This window comes from Diabrotica virgifera, chromosome 10 (assembly GCF_917563875.1).
Source record: "Diabrotica virgifera virgifera chromosome 10, PGI_DIABVI_V3a".
Taxonomy (NCBI): Eukaryota; Metazoa; Arthropoda; class Insecta; order Coleoptera; family Chrysomelidae; genus Diabrotica; species Diabrotica virgifera.
In genome coordinates this window covers 47636638-47664250 of record NC_065452.1, presented here as the reverse complement: position 1 = coordinate 47664250, position 27613 = coordinate 47636638, and the positions used below count along the sequence as shown (strand labels likewise).

Here is a 27613-nt window from a genome sequence, read left to right as displayed (position 1 = left end):
TTGTTTTCTAACTTCCACAAAATTTATTATAACTAAGTGACTACAGCTGTTTCGGCACTCCGCCGAAACAGCTGTAGTCACTTAGTTATAATAAATTTTGTGGAAGTTAGAAAACAAACGTTTTCAGTGTTTTATTGTTAGATAAAATGAACTTCCATCAAGTAACGGTCGAATCCATCAATTTATATATATATATATATATATATATATATATATATATATATATATATATATATATACAGTATGTCCCTGTAAGTTGTATCCATATGGAAAACTTTTTTATGATTAATTTTACGAAAAAAAGTTATTCTTCATAAAAAGCTCTGCATGGTCCAAAACCTAAGATTCAACCATCAGATATTAAATTTTATGAATATTATACGAGGTATGTCAAAAAGTTTGAATTTCACTCAAGAGTAAAGTAGCTTTATTTTTCACAATATTGAAAATTGCTATTATGAAAAGTTGTTTGGAATTAAAAACTATATTCTAATATGCAATTACATCCTTCTAATTGAATTTTTTTTTTGAAAAATTATGGATAACTAACATTATTTTTAGTAATTTTAATTCTAATAATTCTTCGATTATTAATTTTACGAAAAAAGTGATTCTTAATAAAAAGTTCTGCATGGTCTAAAATACTCTAAAACTTAAAATACAACCATCTTATGTCAATTTTATACGAGGTATGTCAAAAACGATAAATTTATATCAAAAGTAAAAAACCTTTATAGTTCAAAATATTTCAATTAGAAGGATGTAATTACATACTGAAACATGGTTTTTAATTCTTAATAACTTTTCATAATAACAATTTTTGACGTTGTGAAAAATAAAGGTATTTTACTCTTGAGCCAAATTCATATTTTTTGACATACCTTGTATAAAATTGATAAAATTTGACATAAGATGGTTGTATTTTAGGTTTCAGACCATGCAGAACTTTTTATTAAGAATCACTTTTTTTCGTACAATTAATAATAAAAGAGTTATCAGAATTGAAATAATTAAAGTTACCCATAATTTTTCAAAAAAAAAAAATTTCAATTAGAAGGATGTAATTGCATATTAGAATATAGTTTTTAATTCCAAACAACTTTTCATAATAGCAATTTTCAATATTGTGAAAAATAAAGCTACTTTACTCTTGAGTGAAATTCAAACTTTTTAACATACCTCGTATAATATTCATAAATTTTATATCTGATGGTTGAATCTTGTGTTTTGGACCATGCAGAGCTTTTTATGAAGAATAACTTTTTTCGTAAAATTAATAATAAAAAAGTTTTCCATATGGATACAACTTACAGGGACATACTGTATATATATATATATATATATATATATATATATATATATATATATATATATATATATATATATATATATTTGTACAAATATTTTCGACCGTACTGTGTTATAGTGGTTTGAAGTTTCAGCAATTCGGTCATGTGAAATTTTATCACACAAAAGTGTGACGAAATATTGAGAAATAACAAATAGACTTTTATTTCACATGACCGAATTGCTGAAACTTCAAACCACTATATATATATATATATATATATATATATATATATATATATATATTTCTAATTTTTCCTTTATAGTCTTTCCATACAGTCTCTATAGTTTTCACAGCTTTTCTATTTCCTTTCTTATATCGATGTCATATATTTTATGCTTGAGTCTATTCTGGCCGTAAGTCTTCTCCATTCAGTGCTCTCATCAAACATTTTGTGTATCATGCGGAATATCTTACTAATTATAATGGGATATAAATATCAACTCCTGGTTATAGGATTAGATTATGTGAGGTTGTTAAGGCCATACAGCCTCACCGCACTTCAACCTATAGAGATCTTTTGTGCATACCTTAATCCAGATAAACTCTAGAATGCCAATAATTTTGATGAAGTTAATTAGCTTCTTAGATGAATTGTTTCCTATGTCAGTGGGCTCTAGACTGACTTCTAGGAATTTTAGTTGTTTGCAGAACAGTGCTTAGTTGCATAGTATATATTCTGCTGTTTCTTTTTCGTTTTCTCAGAAACACAGTTCTCATTCTCTGATTTGGTAATTTTTTTAGATGATATCTCAAAGAGCAATCACCAGTAAGAAGGCCAGTGGCCATTTTGGTATCTTTTTTACTCATTTCAAGAGTGTGGTTTGTTGACACTTTTATGAGCCTCTTTGTTTGCCTTTTTCCTGGTACTTTAGACCAATGTAGTAGTAGTTGATTGAGTTCCAAGGTCCGGAGTTTCTCTCTGATGTTGCTTTTTGATAGTACACGGAAGGGTTCTGAACTTTGGAGTGGGGGTATTAGCCCCTTCTTTTGCGAGGCTGTCAGCTTCTTCATTTCCTGCAATTCCCTTGTGACCTGGTATCATCAAAGTTACTTTGCTCCGTTCCAACAGCTTCTTGAGGGATTGCTTACAGTCCCAAACCAACTTTGACTCACAAGTAAATGACCTTAGAGCCTTTTGAAGTACTTTGAAGTCTAATTTGACTGGAGTGGCATCTGTCTGCTTGTCCTTAGAAACCAATGGAATTTCTTCCAAGATTTTTATGTGGTCCACTAGATCTCTAGGTTTCATTATTTGTGTCTGTCACAGTTTTAAGGTGGTGGTTACAGTCTCCCTCCTTATGCAGAACTGCAAGGGAGGAAGGTTCAGCATAGTTACTAGAGCTGCAGTGGGGCGACTTTCCCCTGTGATTTCTAGACAAGCCTGGTCTGGTTAAATGAAATAAAAGATACCTAAATAATTCACTATTATCGGCTATATTTGGAGATAAAATGGTTCTGGTTCCTTAGAATTTTAACAGAAGTATTCAAGTATATCGTGGGAAGTAGAAATAGGGATAGGCCAAAATTCAGATGGAAGTGTGGTGTAGATGGGGATGGTAGAAAAATATATGCAGCAAACTGGCAACAGTTGGCAATGGATAGAACTGACTGGCGTAATAGACTTGGGAAGGTCGAGGCTCTTTTATAGGGCTGTAGCACCATTGATGATGATGATTCAAATATAACTTGGTACTAAAATTCTAAGTATTAAATTTCTAAGGAACAAAAACCATTTTACCTCCAAACATAGCCTATAATTTTGCCTCCGTACAATTATTTTAATTTGTTTGTCCTTTGTCCAGTGTGTGTTATTTGCATTACTTTTACGTAAATGTCTACAACATTCCGGGATGTGCTAGTTAGCTTCCTTTTTTTTTTGGCGAAGTAGGTGTACAACATTATTATAATTTTTTATTATACATCAGTTTCGAGCTCTTATTGAAGTTTTTTGATTTATTTCAGATGCCCCTGATGATGCTCTGAGAACAAATATCTGCCTTTTATTTTGTAAAATTCATATATTCTATCATTCAACTGTATCTTATTATATTAAGATATGTTGTGTGTATTAAGCACCAGCGAATGTTATTTTGTAATTTCGCTGTTATCTGATTCAATACTAATGAAAATAAATAAGGACCACTCTCTAGGGGTGGGTGTGGGGTATCATGTGGTTGTCATTCAATAGATTTTTGAAAAATCTTGAAATACTGTTTTTCAGTTTCTCAATCCATTGTATATTTTACGAAATACAGTATGCTCTCTCTATAACGAACTCTAGTATTATGAGGTTTCTCTTATAACGAGGTACATTAGGCATCCCATGAAATTCCTATTGAACTATAACCCTCTATAACGAGCGATATTTGGTTATAACGAGGGAAAATGAGATCGAAGAACATGTTTCTTTACCTATTTTTTCGCGGTGATGGTTATAAATAAATACTCCAGCTGTCTGTATACAGAAATACCTAAAATCTGTGTGCTTATCGAGGCCAGTGATGTAATAAACTCCACTGCCTATCAACTTCCTCCTGTTTATCCACCGACTCTTTTTCAAAACAATATTTCGCGCCTTTCAAACAATATTTAGCATCTTATATTGCTCGGAATGGCTTCATTATAAGAAATTAATGTCTTAGAAAACTACATATTCATATTTTTTATGTACAGTATTATTGTTGTCTGATATAACGAGATCGGCTTATAACGAGGTAATTAGTCTGCCATTTTAGTTCTCGTTATAGAGGGAGTCTACTGTGTTTGACTGTTCTGCTTCTTTTTGTACACCCGGTATAAAAATAATATTATAGTAGAGGTATAATAGAATAAACATGACTGGGAACTTTACAGATGGAGAAAATTGTGGAAAATATGCAAGATGAAACAAATGGTGTTCCAGTACGTACCGTAAAGAGTTTCATGTCCAAAATTCCTTCAGTTTTTACTGGTTCCGATCTAATAATGTGGATGATGAAAAATTTGGATATGGAAGATCAACAAGAAGCTTTACATTTGGCTAATCTGATGTCATCCCATGGTTATTTTTTCCCTATTGATGATCATATGCTCACTATAAAAAATGATAACACATTTTATAGATTTCAAACACCTTATTTTTGGCCTTCAAATTGTTGGGAACCTGAAAATACTGATTATGGTAAGTATACTCATTAGCATATCTTTCATTTTAAGGTAAAAATCATACCAGAAATTGTTTCATTTTAGACATTACAATACTTTCCAAAAAATTTTGATCAAAATTATTATACAGGAATATTATACGCATTATACATTCTCTCGGTTAGCCTTAGTGTAAAAATATGATCTCTAACTGATCTGGGTGGATTTGATAACATCATCAATCATTCTCATTGTATTGTTCAATTGGGCATCTACTTTTTGTATATGTGGGCTCTATAAGCCACACTGGTGAGCAGTTTTCCGTGGTTGAGAAGACAAGTCTCAGGGCAGATGATCACCAGGTGGAAGCCGATGTTCCCCATGTTGTACCACACAGCTTCTGGATATGTTGTTGCTGGATTTAAGTTTTTCCACTGTTTTTGTCAGATGTTGAAACTGGAAACCTATGTTTTCGTAGTGTTTGGTTGGAGCCTACATTTACATAAATACTTTCGCACTGTGTTTAAGTCCGTCATGAGAATTTCTTCTGTTTCTTCAAATTACTTACACCTTGTTGCAAGAATCCAGTCATTGGCGTAACCAAACTTCCTCGATCTGGTTTCTGGTATATCAGCGATGTACAAGAGAAAGAGAGCTGGGCAGATCACTGAAGCAATCCATTGTTCAGTGTTCTTGGGGTGCTGATGTCGGTTCCCATGAGCACTTGGACCGTTCGGTCGCCCAGTATGCTGTTAATTATTCGAGCCATGGATTTACTGGGGATTCTAAGGTGGAGTTAGTATATCTTGCCTTCTCTCCAGACTGAATTGTAGCCCGCTGTTAGGTCTATGAATGCGGCTGCAATTTTAAGTTTTCTCTGGAACCCTGCCTCAAGGCTGATCAGCCAGTATTGTTTCAAGTAGCTTTGGGCTAATTCTGTTGTAGATAAGTCATTCTAGTAGCTTAAACGTCACTGATAGTGGGGCTATTGGTCTGTAGTTCTTATGGTTTTTATCATTTGGTTTCCCTGGTTTTAATATGGCAATGATCGTCAAGTGTTTGAGTTCCTGTGGTATGGTACCGGTCTTCATAATGTCTGTGAAAAACTGGGCCATCCATTCTCTCGCATATTTCCGTTGTTGATTAAGAATTCGGGATTGATATTGTCAAAACCTGGGGCTTGAGAGCTATAGTGACTTCTTATATAGGATTATTAAGTTTTATTCGCATTTTAAAAATTGTCTGTATTTTAGCTGTATATTTGTGTAAAAGGACAATGCAAAATAAAACCAGGTTGGAGTTAGCTGATTATGAAGCTGAAAATTTAGCTCGATTACAAAAGATGTTTTCAAGGAAATGGGAATTCATTTTTATGCAAGCTGAAGCACAAAGTAAAGTCGACAAAAAGAGAGATAAACTAGAACGGAAAGTTTTGGATAGCCAGGAGAGAGCCTTTTGGGATGTTCATAGACCAATGGTAATATATTTTATTTAATTAATTATACAGGGTGTAACAAAAAGGCAGGTCATAATTTTGGTCCCAGAAAATGTGATTTAATTTGACCTGACTTTTTGTTAGACTCTGTAGATTATTAAAACAAATGTTTCATGTTTATTTGGTTTAGTGTTTTAAGTATATCTAATTTTAAATAAAATTTTTCCAGCCTGGATGTGTAAATACAACAGAAATTGATATTAAAAAAGCATGTCAAATGCACAAACCTACTCATGCTGCAAAAACTGTTACAATATCTTCAAAATTGTTACCATCTACCTCGGGTTTGCCATCAAAAAATAGCAAAGAACAGCTGAAAAAGCAACTCAATTGGTTAAAAAGTAGACTCGATAGAAGAAATATTAAAATATCGAAAGCAGCAGAATCGTAAGTGTTCGTTACTGTACTAATCTATCCTTCTTTCTTTTTCTTAGCCTTCTTTCCTGAGGTTTTTCAAGTTTATCAATAGCAGGATTTCTAATAGTACTGGTCATGTATCTCCAAAATTGTATTAGAACTTCATTTCATGCTCCAGAAAGGAAGTTTTAATACAATTGAATCAGTCGTTTCAGAAACCCGACACCCACTTATGAAGTCCATATACCCAAGCTTGAAAAAGTTCAAAATAAATTCATTAGGTATTTAAGTTTTAAATTACACAAACCTTTAAGTGACCATTCCTACTCAGAAATTAGAAATACATTAAACATTCCTAAGCTATCTTCTAGACGGATTTATGCTGATGTTTTGTTTCTACATAAACTATTGAATTCTAAAATAAATTTCAATGATCTACTGTCTCTAATTGATTTTAATGTTTCCTCTAGAGTCACTAGATCATCTCCACATTTTGCAATTAAATTTCATCGCTGCAACGTTGGTAGGCATTCTCCACTGAGTAGATTCATTCTAAATGGAAATAGAATAGACTTCCATTTGTTGCTGTGCGCTTTCGAAAACATTTGTAGACAGTATGTAAAAAAATGTTTGTAATTTAGGTGATTTATATTTGTTGTGTTTTATTTTATTTTAATATTCGTTTTTTTTCTATACAGGGTGAGTTATGAGGAACTGTACATACTCCTACCTCGTATAGAAGCCCCTATGGGGAATAACAAATGACCATTAAAAAGTGTCTGCTCCCATTGTTTAATAATATACAGGGCGAGTTTCGCATTTTGACAGAAATTTGTATTTGTCATAATTTTTGAACGGTCAGATCGATGTGTCTCTTATTTTGGTCAATCGTTACACTATTACCACCTAATCAACTGATTTATTCAAACTAGAAAAAAATCAGGTCCGACTTTAAAAAATTAGTTCGTTTGGATCTTAGAAAAAATTTCACCCTGTATACGCTTTTTGAAAACTCTAATATGAATTTTACAAATTAGCAAATAGGCAATTAAAATGGCATATTTATTTTTTCCCCACACGATTACTTAATTTTTCATAAAAAAATCAAATTTAACTATGAATTAAAAGTTTGGTAAAGTGAACCATAGATTTAAAAAAATTAACTTTTATTACAAAAATTAATTTTTTTTAAACAAATATTTAATTTATGTTACCACCCAATCAACTGATTTATTCATACTAGAAAAAATCAGGTCCGGCTTTAAAAAATTAGTTCGTTTGGGTCTTAGAAAAAATTTCACCCTGCATACGCTTTTTGAAACTTCTAATATGAATTTTACAAATTACACAAATAGGCAATTAAAATGGCACATATATTTTTTCCCCACACGATTACTTAATTTTTTTATTAAAAAATCAAATTTGTCAAAATCGCAATTTTACTATAAGAATAAAAAAAAATAAACAACGTTTTTCTTAAAATTAAAAGGTTTACCATTTTTTTTTTCTATAACACGTCTAGATCTAAAATTCCCCATAACACTTCTCTTTGGAATCTATAGTTTAACATAGACGTGATGAAATAGATAAATTTTAAATTTTTTCACTTAATTTTTGCGATTTAACTTTGCAATTCACGAGTCTGCACCTTTTATTTTTAAAAATTCATAACTTTTACGAGAAGACTGAAAGTCTACAACAATTTTCATAGTCTTCACAATGGTAAGAGATATGTGCTGTAAAAATTTCAGAAAAAAAAATATTAAAATGGAACAAAGTTGTAGCGAGTTAAACCGTGATTTCATTTTTTTTTTCATTTTTAGGTTAAAATTCCGATTTTGACAAATTTGATTTTTTAATAAAAAATTAAGTAATCATGTGGGAAAAAAATAAATATGCCATTTTAATTGCCTATTTGTCTAATTTGTTAAATTCATATTAGAGTTTTCAAAAAGCGTATACAGGGTGAAATTTTTTTGCAGACCAAAACGAACTAATTTTTTAAATCCGGGCCTGATTTTTTTTTCTAGTATGAATAAATCAGTTGATTGGGTGGTAACATAAATTAAATATTTGTTCAAAAAAAATTAATTTTTGTAATAAAAGTTAATTTTTTTAAATCTATGGTTCACTTTACCAAATTTTTAATTCATAGTCAAATTTGATTTTTTTATAAAAAATTAAGTAGGTAATCGTGTGGGGAAAAATAAATTTGCCATTTTAATTGCCTATTTGTCTAATTTGTAAAATTTATATTAGAGTTTTCAAAAAGCGTATACAGGGTGAAATTTTTTCTAAGACCCAAACCAACTAATTTTTTAAAGCCAGACCTGATTTTTTTCTAGTTTGAATAAATCAGTTGATTGGGCGGTAACATAAATTAAATATTTGTTTAAAAAAATTAATTTTTGTAATAAAAGTTAATTTTTTAAAATCTATGGTTCACTTTACCAAACTTTTAATTCATAGTCAAAGATTTTTTTATAAAAAATTAAGTAATCGTGTGGGGAAAAAATAAATATGCCACTTTAATTGCATATTTGTCTAATTTGTAAAATTCATATTAGAGTTTTCAAAAAGCGTATACAGGGTGAAATTTTTTCTAAGACCCAAACGAACTAATTTTTTAAAACCGGACCTGATTTTTTTCTAGTTTGAATAAATCAGTTGATTGGGTGGTAACATAAATTAAATATTTGTTTAAAAAAATTAATTTTTGTAATAAAAGTTAATTTTTTTTAAATCTATGGTTCACTTTACCAAACTTTTACTTCATAGTCAAATTTGATTTTTTTTATAAAAAATTAAGTAATCGTGTGGGGAAAAATATGCCATGTTAATTGCCTATTTGTCTAATTTGTAGAATTCATATTAGAGTTTTCAAAAAGCTTATACAGGGTGAAATTTTTTCTAAGACTCAAACGAACTAATTTTTTAAAGCCGGACCTGATTTTTTTCTAGTTTGAATAAATCAGTTGATTAGGTGGTAATAGTGTAACGATTGACCAAAATAAGAGACACATCGATCTGACCGTTCAAAAATTATGACGAATACAAATTTCTGTCAAAATGCGAAACTCACCCTGTATATTATTAAACAATGGGAGCAGACACTTTTTAATGGTAATTTGTTATTCCCCATAGGAGCCTCTATACGAGGTAGGAGTATGCACAGTTCCTCATGACTCACCCTGTATGGGTGCATCGCCAATTTTTGTCATATTTACAATATTTATGTTTAATGTATCACTAGATAAAAATTGTATTATTTTATGTATATATTCAGTTGGGTGGTATCCCGTCAATAAATAAATAAATGATCAAAGAAGCAAAGTTGTGGAAGAGGACAAAAAACATCTCAGGGTTGCTGGGTTTCTCTTGATATAGAAAAATTTTCTCCACTCTTTAGGTTCATTTAGAATGTTAAATCGGGTCGGGTTTTTCTTGAAACATGTGACCCTGTATCTAAGGGTAGTAACAATGCAAAAAAAAACGAAAATCGATTTTTTTGAACATGTCAGGTTTCTGAAACGACCAGTTCAATTATAGTAGGGTATACAGTAGAGCTCCGATTATCCGTGCTCCTCGGGACCGGACGTTGGCACGGATAATTGAAAAGCACGGATAATCCGAACATTTATTTCTTATTGTAATACATTTTTACGTATATCCATACATATAGCCCTACCATAAAAAGACAACAGAAAAAATAAATCTTTCATTATGAGTTTCCCTCTCCACGTATAGAGTTTCCGTCGAGTGATTTACAGTGACGCTATTTTGATAAAACCTCAAAAATGCAATTTAAGTAATAGAAAATCATAGCACGGATAATCCGCAGCCCGGATAATCCGCAGCCCGGATAATCCGCACAGGGATAATCGGGGTTCTACTGTAGGTGCAAGCTCCCTAATACAGTGTGTCTGCGTAACTTGGAACCATATGGGAAATTTTTTTAATATCAATTTTACGAAAAAAAGTTATTGTTCATAAAGTGCTCTGCATAGTCTAAAACCTAAGACGCAATCATCAGATATCAAATTTTATCAACAGTATACGAGGTATGTCAAAAAATATGAATTTCGCTCAAGAGTAAAGTGCCTTTATATTTCACAATATCGAAAATTGTCATTGAGAAAAGTTGTTTGTAATTAAAAATTATGTTATAATCTGCATTTACACTCACACAACTGAAAACTTTACTACACACAATAATTGAAAAAAATTTTTTGAAAATTTTCCTCAAATCACAGACACCCAACATCATTTTTATTTATGATAGCTCCATTATTATTAATTTTACGAAAAAAACTTATTCTTTATAAAACGTTCTGCGTAGTCTAACAACTAAGATAAAATTATAAGATATTACATTTTGTCAATTTTATATGAGGTATGACAAAAAATATGAATTTCGCTGAAGAGTAAAGTACCTTTATTTTTCACAATATTGAAATTTGTTATTATAAAAAGTTGTTCAGAATTAAAAACTATGATTCAATATGCAATTGCATCCTTCTAGTTGAAATATTGTGAACTATAAAGGTATTTTACTCTTGAGCGAAATTCATATTTTTTGACATACCTCGTATAAAATTGAAAAAAAAATATATCTCATGATTGCATCTTAGTTTTTTGACTATTCAGACATTTTTATAAAGAATAACTTTTTTTCGCAAAATTAATAATAACGGTGTTATCTTCAATAACAATGATGTTGGGTATCCGTAATTTGAGGAAAATTTACAATTTTTTTTCAATTAGAAGAGTGTAAATGCCTATTATAACATAATTTGTAATTACAAACAACTTTCCTTAATAACAATTTTTGATATTGTGAAATATAAAGGCACTGTAACTCTTGAGCGAAATTCATATTTTTGAACATACCTCGTATATTATTGATAAAATTTGATATCTGATGATTGCATCTTAGGTGTTAGATTTTAGACTATGCAGAGCACTTTATGAAGAATAACTTTTTTTCGTAAAATTGATATTAAAAAAGTTTCCTATATGGTTTCAAGTTACGCAGACACACTGTATATTAATTTTAAATATTATTCTTCTTTGTCACTCTCTTTGTCATTTCAGAACCTCTTGGACCCTTACCATTATTCTTTCGGCTTTTTTTTTTATAAAATTGTTTTATCAATGTTTGCTATCAATTACACTCATTTAATGTTTAAATTTTCAGGTTTATTGCATTCTATGAGCAATATTTAGAATATGACAGTTTCTTCGTAGCTCCAGAGTATCCAAACCCATGGATATCGGATAACCCAGACTTGTGGGAACAAGATAAAATGGCTAAAGACATATCAGCCCGTAGAGTTAAACGTTGGGCATTTAGTTTACAAGAACTCTTATACGACCCTATTGGAAGAGAGCACTTTATAAGATTTCTTGATAAAGAGTTCAGTGGAGAAAATTTAAGGTAAGCACTTATTCATTATCTTGTTCGCAATTTATAACATTAAAAATTACGCAAAGCTCTGTTTATAAAAATATTTGGTGCCTACCACCAGGTGCGGATACGGGGGGGGGGGTCAACGGGTCCCCTATTGTATTTAGTCTATTATAAGTATTTTTTTATTATTTATTATTTTTTCTGTTAACTCTAAACTTTAAGCCATCAGTACAACAGTAAATTACACGACAACCGCTTCCAAAGAATTGAAAGAAGCCATAAAATCTAATAAAACACCCTTCACTGAAAAATAATCTGCAGGTGCATTTGTTTGGGTACCGGTGGAACCATAAACAACGGAAATATTTTTCTCAATTCAAAGAATAACAAAAATGATATTTTAAAATGCAAATACATTACACTGGGTATAAACCTTATCTCATGAAAAGTCACGTTTCAAATTTGCGATACAATAAAGATATAAAAATTTGTATTTTACTAGATAATCTCTGTGTACCTACCCATTGATGGTAGAAAGGTTAATATTTATGGTAAAGAACGACCAATGAGATTAATAGTCGTGAATTGTCATATCAATCCTTTTGATACCGTAGATATCTGGGATTATATAGTGTATTTTATTCTGTAAGTGTGAGTCGTATGACTAAATCTAGAAAATATATTTAATTTGAGGTAAGTCTGCCCCCCCCCCTATTATGAATTTCTAGATCCGCTCCTGCCTACCACACTCTGTAATTAACAACATATATGAAAATGTCCTTATATCTCTATAGTAAGAGCAGTAACAATCCTGGCAAGTGAATCACGGAAAAGAGGTCTAGAAATTAATGAAGGAAAAACAATATTATCTACTCTGCTCTAGAAGAGAAGATCACAAGACGAGAGATCAAGATAGAAAACTACACTTTTGAAGAAGTTCAACAATTTAAAAGGATGCTTAGAATAGCATGGACACAGGAAAACGAACACGGAAGTATTGCGAGAAATGGGTAAAGAATGCGAAATAATAAACACAATAAAAATAAGAAAGTTACAATATCTGGGACACGTAATGAGGGGACCGCGATATGAAATGCTGAGACTGATAATTCAGGGAAAGATAAGAGGCGGAAGGAGTATAGGAAGAAGGAGAGTGTCATGGTTAAAGAATTTAAGGGACTGGTTTAGATGCAGTTCTATAGAACTCTTTAGACCAGCGGTGGATAGAGTAAAGATAGTGATGATGATATCCAACCTCCGATTAGGAGACGGCACTTGAAGAAGAAGAAGAACAATTTAAATATTTGGAAATAATTGTAAATGGCAAAAATAAGACAAGAAGAAGTAACGGAGCGAATACTAGCAGGCAACAAAACATACTGGACATATCATAGGCTAATGAAGGACAAGAACTTATCCAGAAATACAAAACTGAAAATATACAGAGTTGCAATCATACCAGTAGTTAGATACGCAGCTGAGACAATGTGCCTCACAGATAAAGATGAAGAAAAATTAAGAATATTTGCAAGAAAAATCCTCAGAAGAATTATGGGTCCTCTAAGAAAAATGGAGAAATAAAAAGAATGAACCAAGAATAATGAACCCAAGTAGCACAATAAAAACATTTTAGTTTTATTTAAGGTTTATAAAGGTTTTATTGTGGTAAATAAGAAGATAATGGTTTTAAAGATACCTTGTAGATATACTGCCAGAACTTTAAAACTATTAAGCATTTGGCACTAGTTTTAAAGTATAAGAGTATCAAATAAGACTAAATCTTGATAGATAATTTGTCTTATTGTAGTTTTAAAATGGTTTATTCTCAGTTCACTTTAAAACTAATCAGTTTAATGAAGAACTTCCGGATTCTTTGGTTTTGTTAGAGTCTTGTATGTTACCTTTTAGTTTTATTGTAGTTTTAAAGATCCTCCTAATATGATTAATAAAACCTATTATTAAAACTACTTGATCTCAAGACTGTTATGTCAGAAAAACATATTATGCCTTAAAACTATTTTTAATTTTCTTTAAAGTTGCTTTCTTAAAAGCAATTAGTAGGCTATATTAAAACCAAACGCTCTTAACTAAATCAATTTGGTTATCGTAAAGACTCAACTATGCTTCTTGTTAGAAATAATAAAACTAATTTCATTCCCTCTTCTGTCATGTCCAAAATGGTCGGCCATTTGTTATAGAGCGAAACAGTAGTGTAGTGTGTTGTAAAAAGTGGAAGTACAGTTAGTATGGAAGAAATAAGTCGCAAGTACTTAAAATATAAACGAACTGGTCATTTTAAAAGAAAAATACAACACACAGTACTACGGCGCCTCGATTTTAGGTTAGATTCACATTAAAACCAAATGGCATTATTGACAGCAGCATTAAAACTAAACGGTTTTAATTCTAAGGCAACCTCGCTTTTATGTAGGATATATGCTCTTGGAAAGGTATAAAATAAAACCATTTGATCTTAACAATTCTCTGTCGATAGACTAAATAGTTTTATTTGGATTTCGGCCATATTGCTTTCTGGAGATGCTGGAAGTCATGATAGATTACAATACAAGGCTTGCATAAAAATTATAAATAAGCGACTTAAAGACATAAATTCGATTTATTTTAACATTAAAACATTAAAATTGTAGATAAAATTATTTTTCTTTCAAATTAATATTTTTCGGATTTAAATTTTTTATTATTTTTATTTTTTAATCGCCAAAAGTCAGAAATTTTAGGGCGCGTGAGTTATTTAGACTTATTTTTGTTAACATTATCAATAAAGTTGGGTGCGCAAGTGTTTTTCTACCTTGACAGTCCGAAATAACCAAGTACTTTTTATTATTTTATGGTTACAAATACGTATCTACCTATCATAGCACATGTAAAAATTTGTTGGCCTTTATGGAGTATATGGGTTTAAAGCATCATTTAATATGGTAAATTGTCTTTAAAAGTCTCCAGAAACCTTTCTAAGTTTGCTATAAAACTGTCTGCCCTTAAAGTGTCTTTTAACATGGTTTTAAAAGTACCTTCACAGCACCTTTAAAACCAGTTGCTTAAGAAAACAAAGTTTTAAGAAGGTTTTTATTTTTGGTTTTATTGACCTCTTTCAATGTAACCTTAAGGTTGACTTAAAAACCAAATGGTTGTAATTTTAGTTTTATTCTACAGTTTTAAAGCATCCTTAAAAGACTTAATAAACCCGTTCGGTGCTACTTGGGAAGGGAGAAGATATAGTTAGATTTATTAAAGCGCAGAGACTGTGATGCTTAGTACATATAGAGAGAAGAAAAACGACCTACTGATTAAGAAGGTCATCAGATGAAAGCCAGAAACTGAAAGACAAAGGGGAATATCCAGAGAGAGATGGGAGGACCAGGTCATGAAGGACATTAATTTATTCATTTTTCTTATTACTCGCATTATCTAAATAAACTTAATAAATATTTAATATGATAATAATTATTACTTAGGTTTTGGGAGGCAGTTCAAGAATTAAAAACATTACCACAGGGCCAAGTACAAGAAAAGGCAATAGAAATTTGGAACGACTTCCTAGCACCTGAAGCCAGTTGTCCAATAAACGTCGATTCACATTCAAATGAAATGACTAAGAAAAATATGGAAATTCCAGATAGATGGGGATTTGATTGTGCAGCAGTAAGTTCTAATCAATGTTTTAAAGTTTTCGCTGAAGCTGTTTTCACTTGAAGATATTTTTTGTATGGGTCATCATCCCATTCTGGGTTTGGTTTCACAGTTTCTGGTGTGACTTTGCTGTTTCCACTACTTTTCTCCATTCTTCTCTCTCTTTGATTGTCCTTCCTAAAGTACCCCGCACAAACCTTATGGAAATTAGGTCCCAGTGGATTTCGTTCATACTTTGGGAAAATACTCCTTGAAGCATCCTGATAAAAAGTTCTCATGGGCACAACTCAATCGTATGAAGGATTTTCAAGATATAGAGGCACAAACTCGAAAAATTATAAGATTTACTGGGTATTCCAATTCCCTGAGTTACTGGTTATCTGGCAACATGTAAACATGTAGAAGCTTGGATCAAAGAAAAGTACTAGTAGTCGACCTTCGGACATCAACGACCTTCAACGGACGTCATCTTTTAAAGTTTTGGGGGTTTTCGGCATTAAATTGATATAAACAGATTACTCATGGGTTTTTTGAATCGCTAAACACGAATATGCCATCAGAATTGACCTTCGGAGGACGTGGTGGCCAGGGCCACTGCAAGGAACGTCATCTAGAGTTTCGATGGTTTTCGGCATTTAATTGATGCAAATGAATTACTGGAGGGTTTTTTGAGGTCGCTAAACACGAATATGCCACCAGAACCGACTCCCGGAGCACCTGGTTTCCAAGGTCAATGAAAGAGGCTCCTGGAGTTTCGAGGGTCTTTTGTACCACATTAATGCAAACGGATTAGTTACAGGTTTTTGGGGTTGCTGAACACGAATACGTGATCAGCACAGACACAGGAGCACCTGGTGCCTAAGACCGGTTATCTTCTGGAGTTTCGGAGGAATCAAATGGATTACTCTTAGGTTTTTAACTCCAGAAGATAACATGTCTTGGGCACCAGTGCTCCTGTGTCTGTGCTGATCACGTATTCGTGTTTAGCAACCCCAAAAACCTATAACTAATCCGTTTGCATTAATGTAGTACCAAAGACCCTCGAAACTCCAGGAGCCCCTTTCATTGACCTTGGATACCAGGTGCTCCGGGAGTCGGTTCTGGTGGCATATTCGTGTTTAGCGACCTCAAAAAACCCTCCAGTAATTCATTTGCCTTAATTAAATGCCGAAAACCCTCGAAACTCTAGAAGATGACGTCCGTTGAAAGGCCAAGGCCAAAGTAAAGGTAGCCATTGGATAGCCAGGAAAAAATCCTAGACTACTAGTACTTTTCTTTGATCCAAACTTCTACATGTTGCCAGATAACCATTTAACTCAGGGAATTGGAATACCCAGTAAATCTTATAATTTTCCGAGTTTGTGCCCCTGAGAACTTTTTATGCTTCAAAGAGTATTTTCCCAAAGTATGAACGAAATCCACTGGGACCTAATTTCCATAAGGTTTGTGCGGGGTACTTTCCATACTTCTTAATTCTTCTTCTACTTGTCTTCATCTCAGTTTAAGTCTGCCTTTGGTTCTTTGTCCTGGTGGTACCCATTCGGTTATAACTCTTAACGGATTGCTCTTCTCTCTTCTCATATGTGTCCATACCATCTAATTCTCTGTGCTTTTATTGCTCTATGTTCTCTTGACCCATCCATTCTTGCATTTTGTGATTCATCCATTGTATTGCATCGTCTTCATTTTCTCTCTTTGGGCTTAATATTTTTCTCATACTCTTCCTCTCAAAAACTTTCAGTTGCTCTTCTTCTCCTGAAGTTAATGTGAATGTCTCTGAAGCATATACCTATTGGTCTTATGGTGGTTTTGTAGATTTGCATTTTTGGGGTTCGGTTATCATCTTATCTCTCAAACATTTTTTTTATTTCTGTAGATCGATTTATTCCTCGCTTCTTCTTTTCATACCCACACTTTTATTTCTTCTGTTGACTAAGACTCACAATATTTGAAAGTTTCAACCTCTTCGAAGCTGTGTGCGTCTATTGTCAGTTCTTTCATTTGTGTCTTCTTTTTATTGCTTACGATCATGTATTTTGTTTTATTTTCATTTATTTCCAGTCCCCTCAGTTTGGTTTCGTTTTGTATTTCGTGGAAGGTTTTCTTTAATGTCCTTTTATATGTTGCTGCTATGGTTATATTTGTACTGCATTCTTGTTTATAGTTCCTGCGCTTGACAGCTTTTTATTATCTTGTCTAGTGATATAATAAATAGTACCGTTGAGAGCGCGTCTCCTTGTCGTACTCCATTTTTTATTTTTATTATTTCATTGCATTGTCATTTCTAACATTTTTATAATTTTAATTGGTATTTTACTCTATTTGTAAGTCTTGGATCATTTTTCTTCTGTTTAGTTTGTCAAACGCCTGTTTAAAGTCTGGGAAAAGTAAACGGTGATTCAGTGAACGGTACGATTTGACAACGCTGCTGACGATAAATAGAGGAGCCGCGGGCTTGCGACGTAAGCGTTGTGAATCTAGAGAGTTATCATGGAGGCGTGGTCTTGTGAACAACGAACATTTCGTTTACACTACAATTTGCCGCCCCGTTCACAAGACCAAGTTACAAGACTTGGGTTAGGAACTTTGAAAGTAGTGATTCACATCACAAAAAAGAGCTGGCAGTGTCAGAACTACTCGCACACCACAGAATATTGAAGCGGTGCCAAATTCAATACACGCGAGTGCTCGAAGACCCCCGCGACGACTCGCATGTAATGAATTTGGCACCACTTCAATATTCTGTGGTGTGCGAGCAGTTCTGACCTTTTCTGTGATATTGAACCACTGCTTTCAAAGTTCCTAAACCAAGTCTTAATAGCCATGTTAGACGGAACTGCAGCGCGGGGCGGCAAATTATAATGATAATTAAACTTCCCACTCTCTAGAGATTCACAACGTTTATGTCGCAAGCCCGCGGCTCCTCTATTTTATCGTCAGCAGCGTTGTCAAATCGTACCGTTTCACTGAATCACCTTGTATATGTATGTGTTTCTCTGTCGTACTCACATGTTTTCTCTAACACTTCTTTTCTACATATTAACATAAATCTAATATTTTCAGAATCACGTCTATCATCTTATGAAGAGCGACAGCTATTCAAGGTATTTGCGCTCTGAAATGTACAAAGAATTTTTAAATGGATCGAAGAAAAAGGTAAGGAAGAGCAGATTATTCGAGTAGATTTCTTTCTAATTCTCTGTCCTGTTTTGTAATATAAAATTTGTTCGAGGAGTTTATGTTTAGAAGTATTAAACGAGGTTACATATGTAGTAAACATCTGAACGCAAGAATGTATTCTATTACACCAGTCGTATACAAAAAAAACTGCAAAAAAATAACTTTTCTGGTTTTGTCCTTTGTTTATATAAAAAAAAACTGAGCTGATCTGACGGTATCTCGGTATGTCCCCCTTCAGATATTCCTTTAACATTTTTTCTCGTGAAAACTTATTTTTTTGTAGATTGGATTCTACTTTTTTCGGCTAGATTAGACTTAAATTAGAGATATTTAAGGATATATTATATTAGTTTGACATCCTGAAAACCTGTTTTAGAGACATTAGAAAAAATCCTAATTAAAGTAGGCGGGGAAAATAATGTGTTCGGTTGGAACTTCCATAGTAGGAAATTTTAAAGACAAATATTAAAGGTTTGTTCCAACTCGATACAAAACCGTCTGAACGATTACGAGTATGCGCAGTAACGAAAAAAGTGTTACTGCTCATAATTATTCGTTATTGCGCATGCGCATGATTCAATAACTGGTTTTGTATCGAGTTGGAACAGACCTTATTATTGTTTCTATATTTTACTTGTTTGCAACTGGCAGCTGATTACAAGCGGAAAATTTCACTAATCTGCAAACAGTAAGTAAAGTGGTCAAACTGAAATTGCTCAAAATAATATCCTCTCCTGCTGAAATGTAGTTTTAGATAATATTTTTCAAAGAGTCCACCCTGTTCAAAAGCATGGGTCAGTGTCCAATATCAAACATTCATTATTCATATCGGATATTGAACAGTATATTTTTATCACCCCGTATATGACATGAACCAATTTGTTATTATATAATTACATGTACGGGTCTCTAATTTAGTTCACGAATTATAAATTGTAAACAATAATTCGGGCAATTGCATTATTTAATTTGATGATCAAATATATTTCTTTGTTCTCAATATTTGTAAATATACTCAGCGCGTGGCTTGACACCAATACTAAGTGCCACCGCTGAGAAAGAATACACATTTAGAATCATTCTGAAGAATCACTTCAACCAGGCCAGAGGTGCCTTTAACTTCAGTCAATATGTAGCATCATAGAGTCTTCAACTGAAACGCGAATAAGTCATAAGTCAGTACTCAAAGTTCTCCCGGGGTAACCACCCTTAGTGTAGGTCTCGTTAATAAATTCTCGCATTACTATTTGGTGTTTCCATTCTCTCTGAAGAACAGCCTCCACTGAGCCCCACGAAATTTATACAGTCAGTGTTGGAGAATCATAAAGGGAAAGAGTTATATGTTAAATAAAATTAATAGTAACGCGGATACATCGTATTGATATCTAACATTTAAGCAATGTGCATACATTAAAAACTTACTGATTTTACGTATAAATTATGGATTTCCATCTCTTCCTCTTCTTTTCTGTCACATTCGTTGTCCGGCCCGATTGAAATGATTATAGATTGACAAAGTTCTTCAATATTATTATCAACAGCCCACAATCTTTATTCCTCTTTTTTTAAGTGGTCCAGTTATCTTTCTTTACGTGTTTTATGGAATCTAATAAAAGGTTGTTTGACATCCTTGAATTAAGTTGTATTTTGTCTAGCCAGTTCACCTTTTACTTGAGCTCATATTAACTCTAGTGGATGTAGTTGCCAATGATAAGGTGGCAATGTAACAAAAAAGAAATCTTTTGTTGGAGTGAAATTAAAGAGAAAGATATACTCCAACGGAAGTAAGGAAAAAAATATTAAACTAATGTAACAAAAAAATAAAGGTGGCTTCTACGTTGAGAAGCCGAAGTAACAAAATACTACGTTGATGGTAGTATTATGTGGGAAAATGATAAGATGAATGGAGTGATGAATAAATAATAGGTATATGAATAGACAGAGACAAACTGAAGGGAGTTAGGCTAGCAAGAGATGCAAGAGAACAACTTGACACTCAAAGATGGATACGGCCAATTTGCATGCCTGTCAAAGACGGTAGCTCAAAGTAGATATACCCTATTCCACGAACATACGCCTGTTTTGGATTACTTCGACAACGAATATTTTACTGTGCAAAATAAGAAGAACGAAAGTAAATAGCAAATTACATTGTTGTTTATTGGAATAATTATTAGCGCCATTTACTTTCGTACTTCTTATGTTGCACAGTAAAATATTCGTTGTCGAAGTAATCCAAAACAGGCGTATGTTCGTGGAATGGCCCATAGTGATGATAACTAAGAAGGGAAATATTAAGATAAGAATAATGTACTGAAAATGAATAAAGATGAATAATTGCTAAAGAAGAACCAATTAAATAAAACTAATAAATCATGGGCGCCAGGAACTGATCATTGATCACTTTCCCAGGTATCTTACACTGCTGTCTAATATTAAATATATTAAATCAGTAAATGTGAACATAAAGAAATAATAAAAATAAATGATATACAAAATAAGTAAATATTTATTAAAAATAACTACCTAGATTTGCACATTCTCTGAGTTAAACCAAATTGAATATTGTGTGACTCTAAAATGACAAAGTTAACGCTTTAACAGGATATACAATATAACAACAGTACTGTTATATGTATATTACAAAATTATGCACCTCTTACTTATAATATATAGGGTAAAACTCACATGAGACTATTACCAAATGGTTATAGTACGCTTGCTACGTACAACTAAATTAAAACTGACAAATATGAAAATATATAAATCAACAGGCACAAGCCTGACTAAAGAAAATACTGTAATGAATTAAGCAAAATTAATGAATGAAAGTTAAAGAAATGAAGTTAAGATAAATACCTATACGACGACCTGGATTAACCTAACAAAAATGGAGTAAAGCGAATAAACAATAAAATATCTGGGAAACAAGCAAGTAATATTACTCAATAAATATCAAAGTAATAATAAAGTATAAAAACCTAATTTTCTGGGTTATTCCTTGTGCACAAGAACTTACCGTAGATACAACAGTTTGGGAACTAAATACGCTAATATTTCAATATGTTATATAGAGTGTCCCAAAAGTAGTGGAACGGTCGAATATTTCGCGAACTAAACATCGGATCGAAAAACTGAAAAATATGTGTTCAATCATTTTCAAAAATCTATCCAATGATACCAAACACCAACCCCCACTACACCCCCTGGAGGTGGGATAGGGGGTAACTTTAAAATCTCAAATGGAAACCCCCAGTTTTTCTTGCAGATTTTAATTTGTTACATAAAAGGAAGCAATTTTTATTCAAGACATTTTTTCGAACTGTGGATAGATGGCGCTATAATTGGGAAAAACGATTTATCCTGATACCATAGGTAAATTATAGAAACGGTTTAATATCTCACGAAATACACTTCCAAATGAGAAACCAAAAAACAGATTTTTAATCTTTTTTGAAAACCTATCGAATAACACCAAACATGAACCTCCAACCCACCCCCTGGATGTGGGGCGGGGGTAACTTTAAAATCTTAAATAGCAACCCCCCACTTTTTATTGCAGATTCGGATTCGTCATAAAAAATTAAGCAACATTTATTCGAAACATTTTTTAAAATTTCTGATAGATGGCGCTAATAAATCGAATTTTTCCAATTAAGGCGCCATCTATTAACAATTCTAAAAAATGTTTCGAAAAAATGTTGCTTAATTTTTCATGACGGATCCGAATCTGTAATAAAAAGTGGAGGTTGCTATTTAAGATTTTAAAGTTACCCCCCACCCCACATTTAGGGGGTGGGTTGGAGGGTCATGTTTGGTGTTATTCGATAGGTTTTCGAAAAAGATTAAATATCTGTTTTTTAGTTTCTCATTTGGAAGTGTATTTCGTGAGATATTAGACCGTTTCTATAATTTACCTATGGTATCAGGATAAATAGTTTTTCCCAATTATAGCGCCATCTATCCACAGTTCGAAGAAATGTCTTGAATAAAAGTTGCTTACTTTTATATAACAAATTAAAATATGCAAGAAAAACTGGGGGTTTCTATTTGAGATTTTAAAGTTACCCCCCACCCCACCTCCAGGGGGTGTAGTGGGGGTTGGTGTTTGGTGTCATTGGATAGATTTTTAAAAATGATTAAACAAATATTTTTCAGTTTTTCGATCCGATATTTAGTTCGCGAAATATTCGACCGTTCCACTACTTTTGGGACACCCTGTATAAAGAAGTAAGCTAAATCTTAAAAAAGTAATTAATAATCATAGTGCATCAACCAAATGTCTGAGATATAAAAACACAATAGTAACTAAAATCACAAAACTTAATTGTTCCCAAACAAACCCAAACGACTCCTAAAAGATTGCTGCTGCATCCCCGAAAATGAGCACCAGGATGGTGCCAAATCATGCCTCCTGTAGGCCCAAGTCTTCAGACGAAAATGGAGCTGGAACGCTCCAAAAGCTTGTCCCCAATGATATACTCACAAGCGACATATGGTTGGAGATTGGCCTCTCGGTGTTTTTGAGGTGTTTTTAAGTTTTCACATGAGTGGCTAAAAAAACACAATTTCCGTTTATTTCAATTTCCCAAGTGTACGACAAATCAAAGAAAAGAAAGAAGAAAAACTAGGAAAGTGTTTTTAGGATAGATAGTAATGTAAAAAGTGGCCATTAGTTACATACAAAAAATTACTGAATACATGACAAAATTTGACTTTGACAAGAATTTATGTGATAATTTCTAATTACAGACATGTGGATTTGGGATTTAAATACAGAATAAATATGATTTCTTTAAACTAATTATAGGATACCTATTAATATGTTGGAATACAATGATAAAATTAAGATAAAAGATACAGATAAATAGCTAGGAATTAAGGTTAGGATTTTCTCTGAATGAATATTACTTAAAGATATTGGAATAATTTAAAAGATACCTACTAAATTCACTGAATAAATTTACACATAAGATTTAATTGGAAAATTATATACAGTGTGACCCATTTAGATTGGAAACACCTCTATAAAATTTGAAGTTGCTAACCGATTTTAACCAATTTTTTTTAATGTCATGTAATAAAAGGTCTATTGCGGGACAAAATATGAAATATTTAGTTAAATTTTCAGGGCATTCTACGATACTTTTTCTTCGTCAAAAATGGAGAATTTGTATTAGCGATTTTTTTATTAAAAAAATTTCTACGCCACTGGATTTAGAGTGGCTTCAAATAGCTATGACAAAAATTTCATTAAAATATATTTATTAATAACGAAGTTATGACAACTTGAAATTTTAAAACTCACTAAGCTACGAGTCAAAAAAGAACACCCTGTATCAACAGATAACCATAAAACTAATTATTTTTCAAATAATTTTAATAATAAACCACTACAAGACAAAAAAATGTTTAAAATGAAATTTTTATCATAGCTATTTGAAGCCACTCTAAATCCAGTGGCGCGTAGAAATTTTTTTATTAAAAAAATCGCTAATACAAATTCTCCATTTTCGATGAAGAAAAAGTATCTTGTCAATTATTAATATTAAAATTATTTGAAAAATAATTAGTTTTATGGTTATCTGTTGATACAGGGTGTTCTTTTTTTTTGACTCGTAGCTTAGTGAGTTTTAAAATTTTAAGTTGTCATAACTTCGTTATTAATAAATATATTGTAATGAAATTTTTGTCATAGCTATTTGAAGCCACTCTAAATCCAGTGGCGTAGAAATTTTTTTAATAAAAAAATCGCTAATACAAATTCTCCATTTTCGACGAAGAAAAAGTATCGTAGAATTCCCTGAAAATTTAACTAAATATTTCATATTTTGTCCCGCAATAGACCTTTTATTACATGACATTAAAAAAAAATTTCCTTAAAATCGGTTAACAACTTCGAATTTTATAGCGGTGTTTCCAATCTAAATGGGTCACACTGTATGTATATAATATTTCATATTAATGAAATAACTGCTATGACAGTTATAAAAAAAATAATTTACCATGTGGCGATGATTTTAAGCAGAAAACCCCATTGGATGGAGATACTTATTCTTCCCAAATACTTCTGAATAGGTTTGGTGATCCAAATTTCGAAATTCACATATTTTCTGACTATAAAATGAGGTCTAACCTCCAAACTTGACCTAAATTTGCCACATACCACTCTTGTCAATCTCCGAACCAAAAGTGATGCTAAATTTCTGTTTTCCTCAAAATTAAGACTCGGAACAGGAAATCATATTCTTCGCTAGGTGGCGTACATTACATATCAACCAGTGATACCACACATAATTAGGTGTGGCATCGTTGCAAGAAATTTTAAATATAGAAGATAATAATTAGAAATAGTTAATTACGCGAAAATTAGAGAAATTAATTAAGAGATCAAGAGAAAATAATTATAAAAAATAATTAAAGAGTTCAAAAATACTCTCGTAACGTATCGAACCGTTACGGCAAACGTAATACAATCATTCCCTTCGTTTTTGCCATTTCGTGAATGACATTTTTTATAGTATGGTTTATGCTGCCTTGCAATTAGTGATTATTAATCTTCGACCTTTACCTGTGGGAGCATTTAAACCAGTAGAATATCCTTCTAGAAATACTCGTCAAGAACTTGTAATATTTTTATCTACTCATACTTTTGAAACGGTATGATTTTCGTTTAGCCAGGTTTCATCTAAATAGAAAATGCATCTTCCTTTTTTTTTGTGAATTTGATGGCCTTGGTCGAGCCAATTAGCCAGACATTTTGTTATTTTAAAAACAAACAATTTTTTTTTTCAGTCAGAGGAATTATTTCTGTATTCCTAACTCTAAATACATAACAAACTAACATATTACAATGATTATCTAAATAATACACCGTTTTGGTTGTAAATATTTTTTTTTGTAAATATTTATTTTTTTTTGTGTTTTTTTATTATATTTTTAATTTCTCTTTTTTTTATTATTTTTTATTGTTTTTTACTACGCTAAGACAAAAACCCGATTCAACATCTCGGAGGTTTCTTCCTTTTCATCTAAATCTTTTTATCGTTCTCAAATATTGCTTTCTCCAACAAACAAACTCTTCTGTATCGTTCAATACAGGTTTTTAACAGTTGACTCTTTGTTGAAATTATTGTTTGGCTCTATATCTTATACAGACTGAGTCTGTAATTTGGAATAAATTCAATATAGTTATACATAACTGCAAAATATCAAATTTTTATTCTCTACAATTTACAAGATAATAAAAAATAACAAAGTTATGTCTGTAATTTGGATTAAATTCAATAATTCAAATACTAATTGTTTTTTTTTTGAAAAATGCTCAGACCCTTCGATTAGTATTTCAAATTGTCATTTTTGACATACAATAATAATGTATACAGGTTGTTCCAATTTAGAGATATGACGTCATCGTTGATTTTCTTAAATGGCAACACTGTCATTTGATAGCTATTTTGATAGGGTGTGTAAAGTTATACATAACTGCAAAATTTCAAATTTTTATTCCCTACTATTTACAAGATAATAAGAAATAACAAAGTTATGAAAAACAAGTAGGTAATCAAATAATAATTGAATTTAATTATTTCAATTAAGCAAATGCTCATAATGTTGCCCATTGACTATTTGACAGTAATTGAGGGCAACATTATGAGCATTTGCTTAATTGAAATAATTAAATTCAATTATTTGATTACTTGTTTTTCATAACTTTGTTATTTTTTATTATTTTGTAAGTAGTAGGCAATAAAAATTTGAAATTTTGCAGTTATGTATAACTTTACACACCCTATCAAAATAGCTATCAAAATGACAGTGTTGCCATTCAAGAAAATCAACGGTGACGCCATATCTCTAAATTGGGACAGCCTGTATACATTATTATTGTATGCCAAAAATTACAATTTGAAATACTAATCGACGGGTCTGAGCATTTTTCAAAAAAACAATTAGTATTTGAATTATTGAATTTATTCCAAATTACAGACATAACTTTGTTATTGTTTATTATCTTGTAAAAGGTAGAGAATAAAAATTTGATATTTTGCAGTTATGTATAACTTTACACACCCTATCAAAATAGCTATCAAAATAACAGTGTTGCCACTTAAGAACATCAACGATGACGTCCTATCTCTAAATTGGGACACCCTGTATACATTATTATTGTATGACAAAAAGGACAATTTGAAATAATAATCGACGGGTCTGAGAATTTTTTCAAAGAAACGAGTAGTATTTGATATATTGAATTTATTCCAAATTACAGACTCACTCTGTATATTTTTTCTCAGAGGCTTCTTTCAGTGAGTCACAGTATTTCGATTTATTTCTAGTGCATTAAGTTGGAAGTGTCAGAAAAAAAGGTACGTCCGTGATTAAACTCATTTATAACATTAATTCTAGTTGTTGTAGATGGCGCTATAATAAAAAAATGATTTACATATTATCTATACGACTATAATCTACAATTTATACGACTATACAAATCAAAGAACATACCTTTTTGTAAATGCAATAAACACGATTGATTTGTTTTTATACCAAATTGCAAATAAATGGTTATACTGCAATAACCTTTTCATATTTGGCTGATTAAGATTCTGACAACTGTCAGATTTAACTAAAATGTCATGCAATGATTCTCTACATTATTAAAATCATATATGACGTCAAAATTAATGACACACTGAAAGACTGAGAAAAACTTTAGAGTTTAGTCTTATATAGATATGTAATAGGTAAATCATTTGTTCCTATTATAGCGCCATCTATCAACAACTAGCGTAAATGTTATAGATGTGTATAATCACGCACGTACCTTTTTTTCTGCCACTTGTGACGCACTGAGAAGCACCATACTTATGTTATTTTTAATCAATTTTATACTACTATGTAAATATTACTTGTTTCGATATTAAGTAAAATATTTGTTTGTTTTTACTATATTTGGAGAATATAAACTTTGTTTGCAATGAAAATGTCAATAATTGCTAAATACCAACCGAAAATATATAAATTTCGCAGCCTACTCCAATTAGCA

The 27613-nt window shown here is 31.8% G+C and overlaps 1 protein-coding gene across 3 annotated transcripts in view; it reads left to right on the top strand.

Annotated features, from left to right (window-relative positions):
* The window catches only part of LOC114330742 (regulator of G-protein signaling 7), a 59386-nt gene that overhangs the window by 15230 nt on the left and 16543 nt on the right, over positions 1 to 27613 (top strand). For all 3 annotated transcript variants that reach the window (XR_007701199.1, XR_007701198.1, XM_050663738.1), the window contains exons 3-8: positions 4205 to 4511; positions 5728 to 5951; positions 6139 to 6356; positions 11524 to 11763; positions 15213 to 15399; positions 18451 to 18543. Coding sequence is in view for 1 of the 3 variants with exons in the window: in XM_050663738.1 (XP_050519695.1) it covers positions 4205 to 4511; positions 5728 to 5951; positions 6139 to 6356; positions 11524 to 11763; positions 15213 to 15399; positions 18451 to 18543 (1269 nt within the window). In the remaining 2 variants the exon portion in view is untranslated. The remainder of the gene's footprint in view (positions 1 to 4204; positions 4512 to 5727; positions 5952 to 6138; positions 6357 to 11523; positions 11764 to 15212; positions 15400 to 18450; positions 18544 to 27613) is intronic.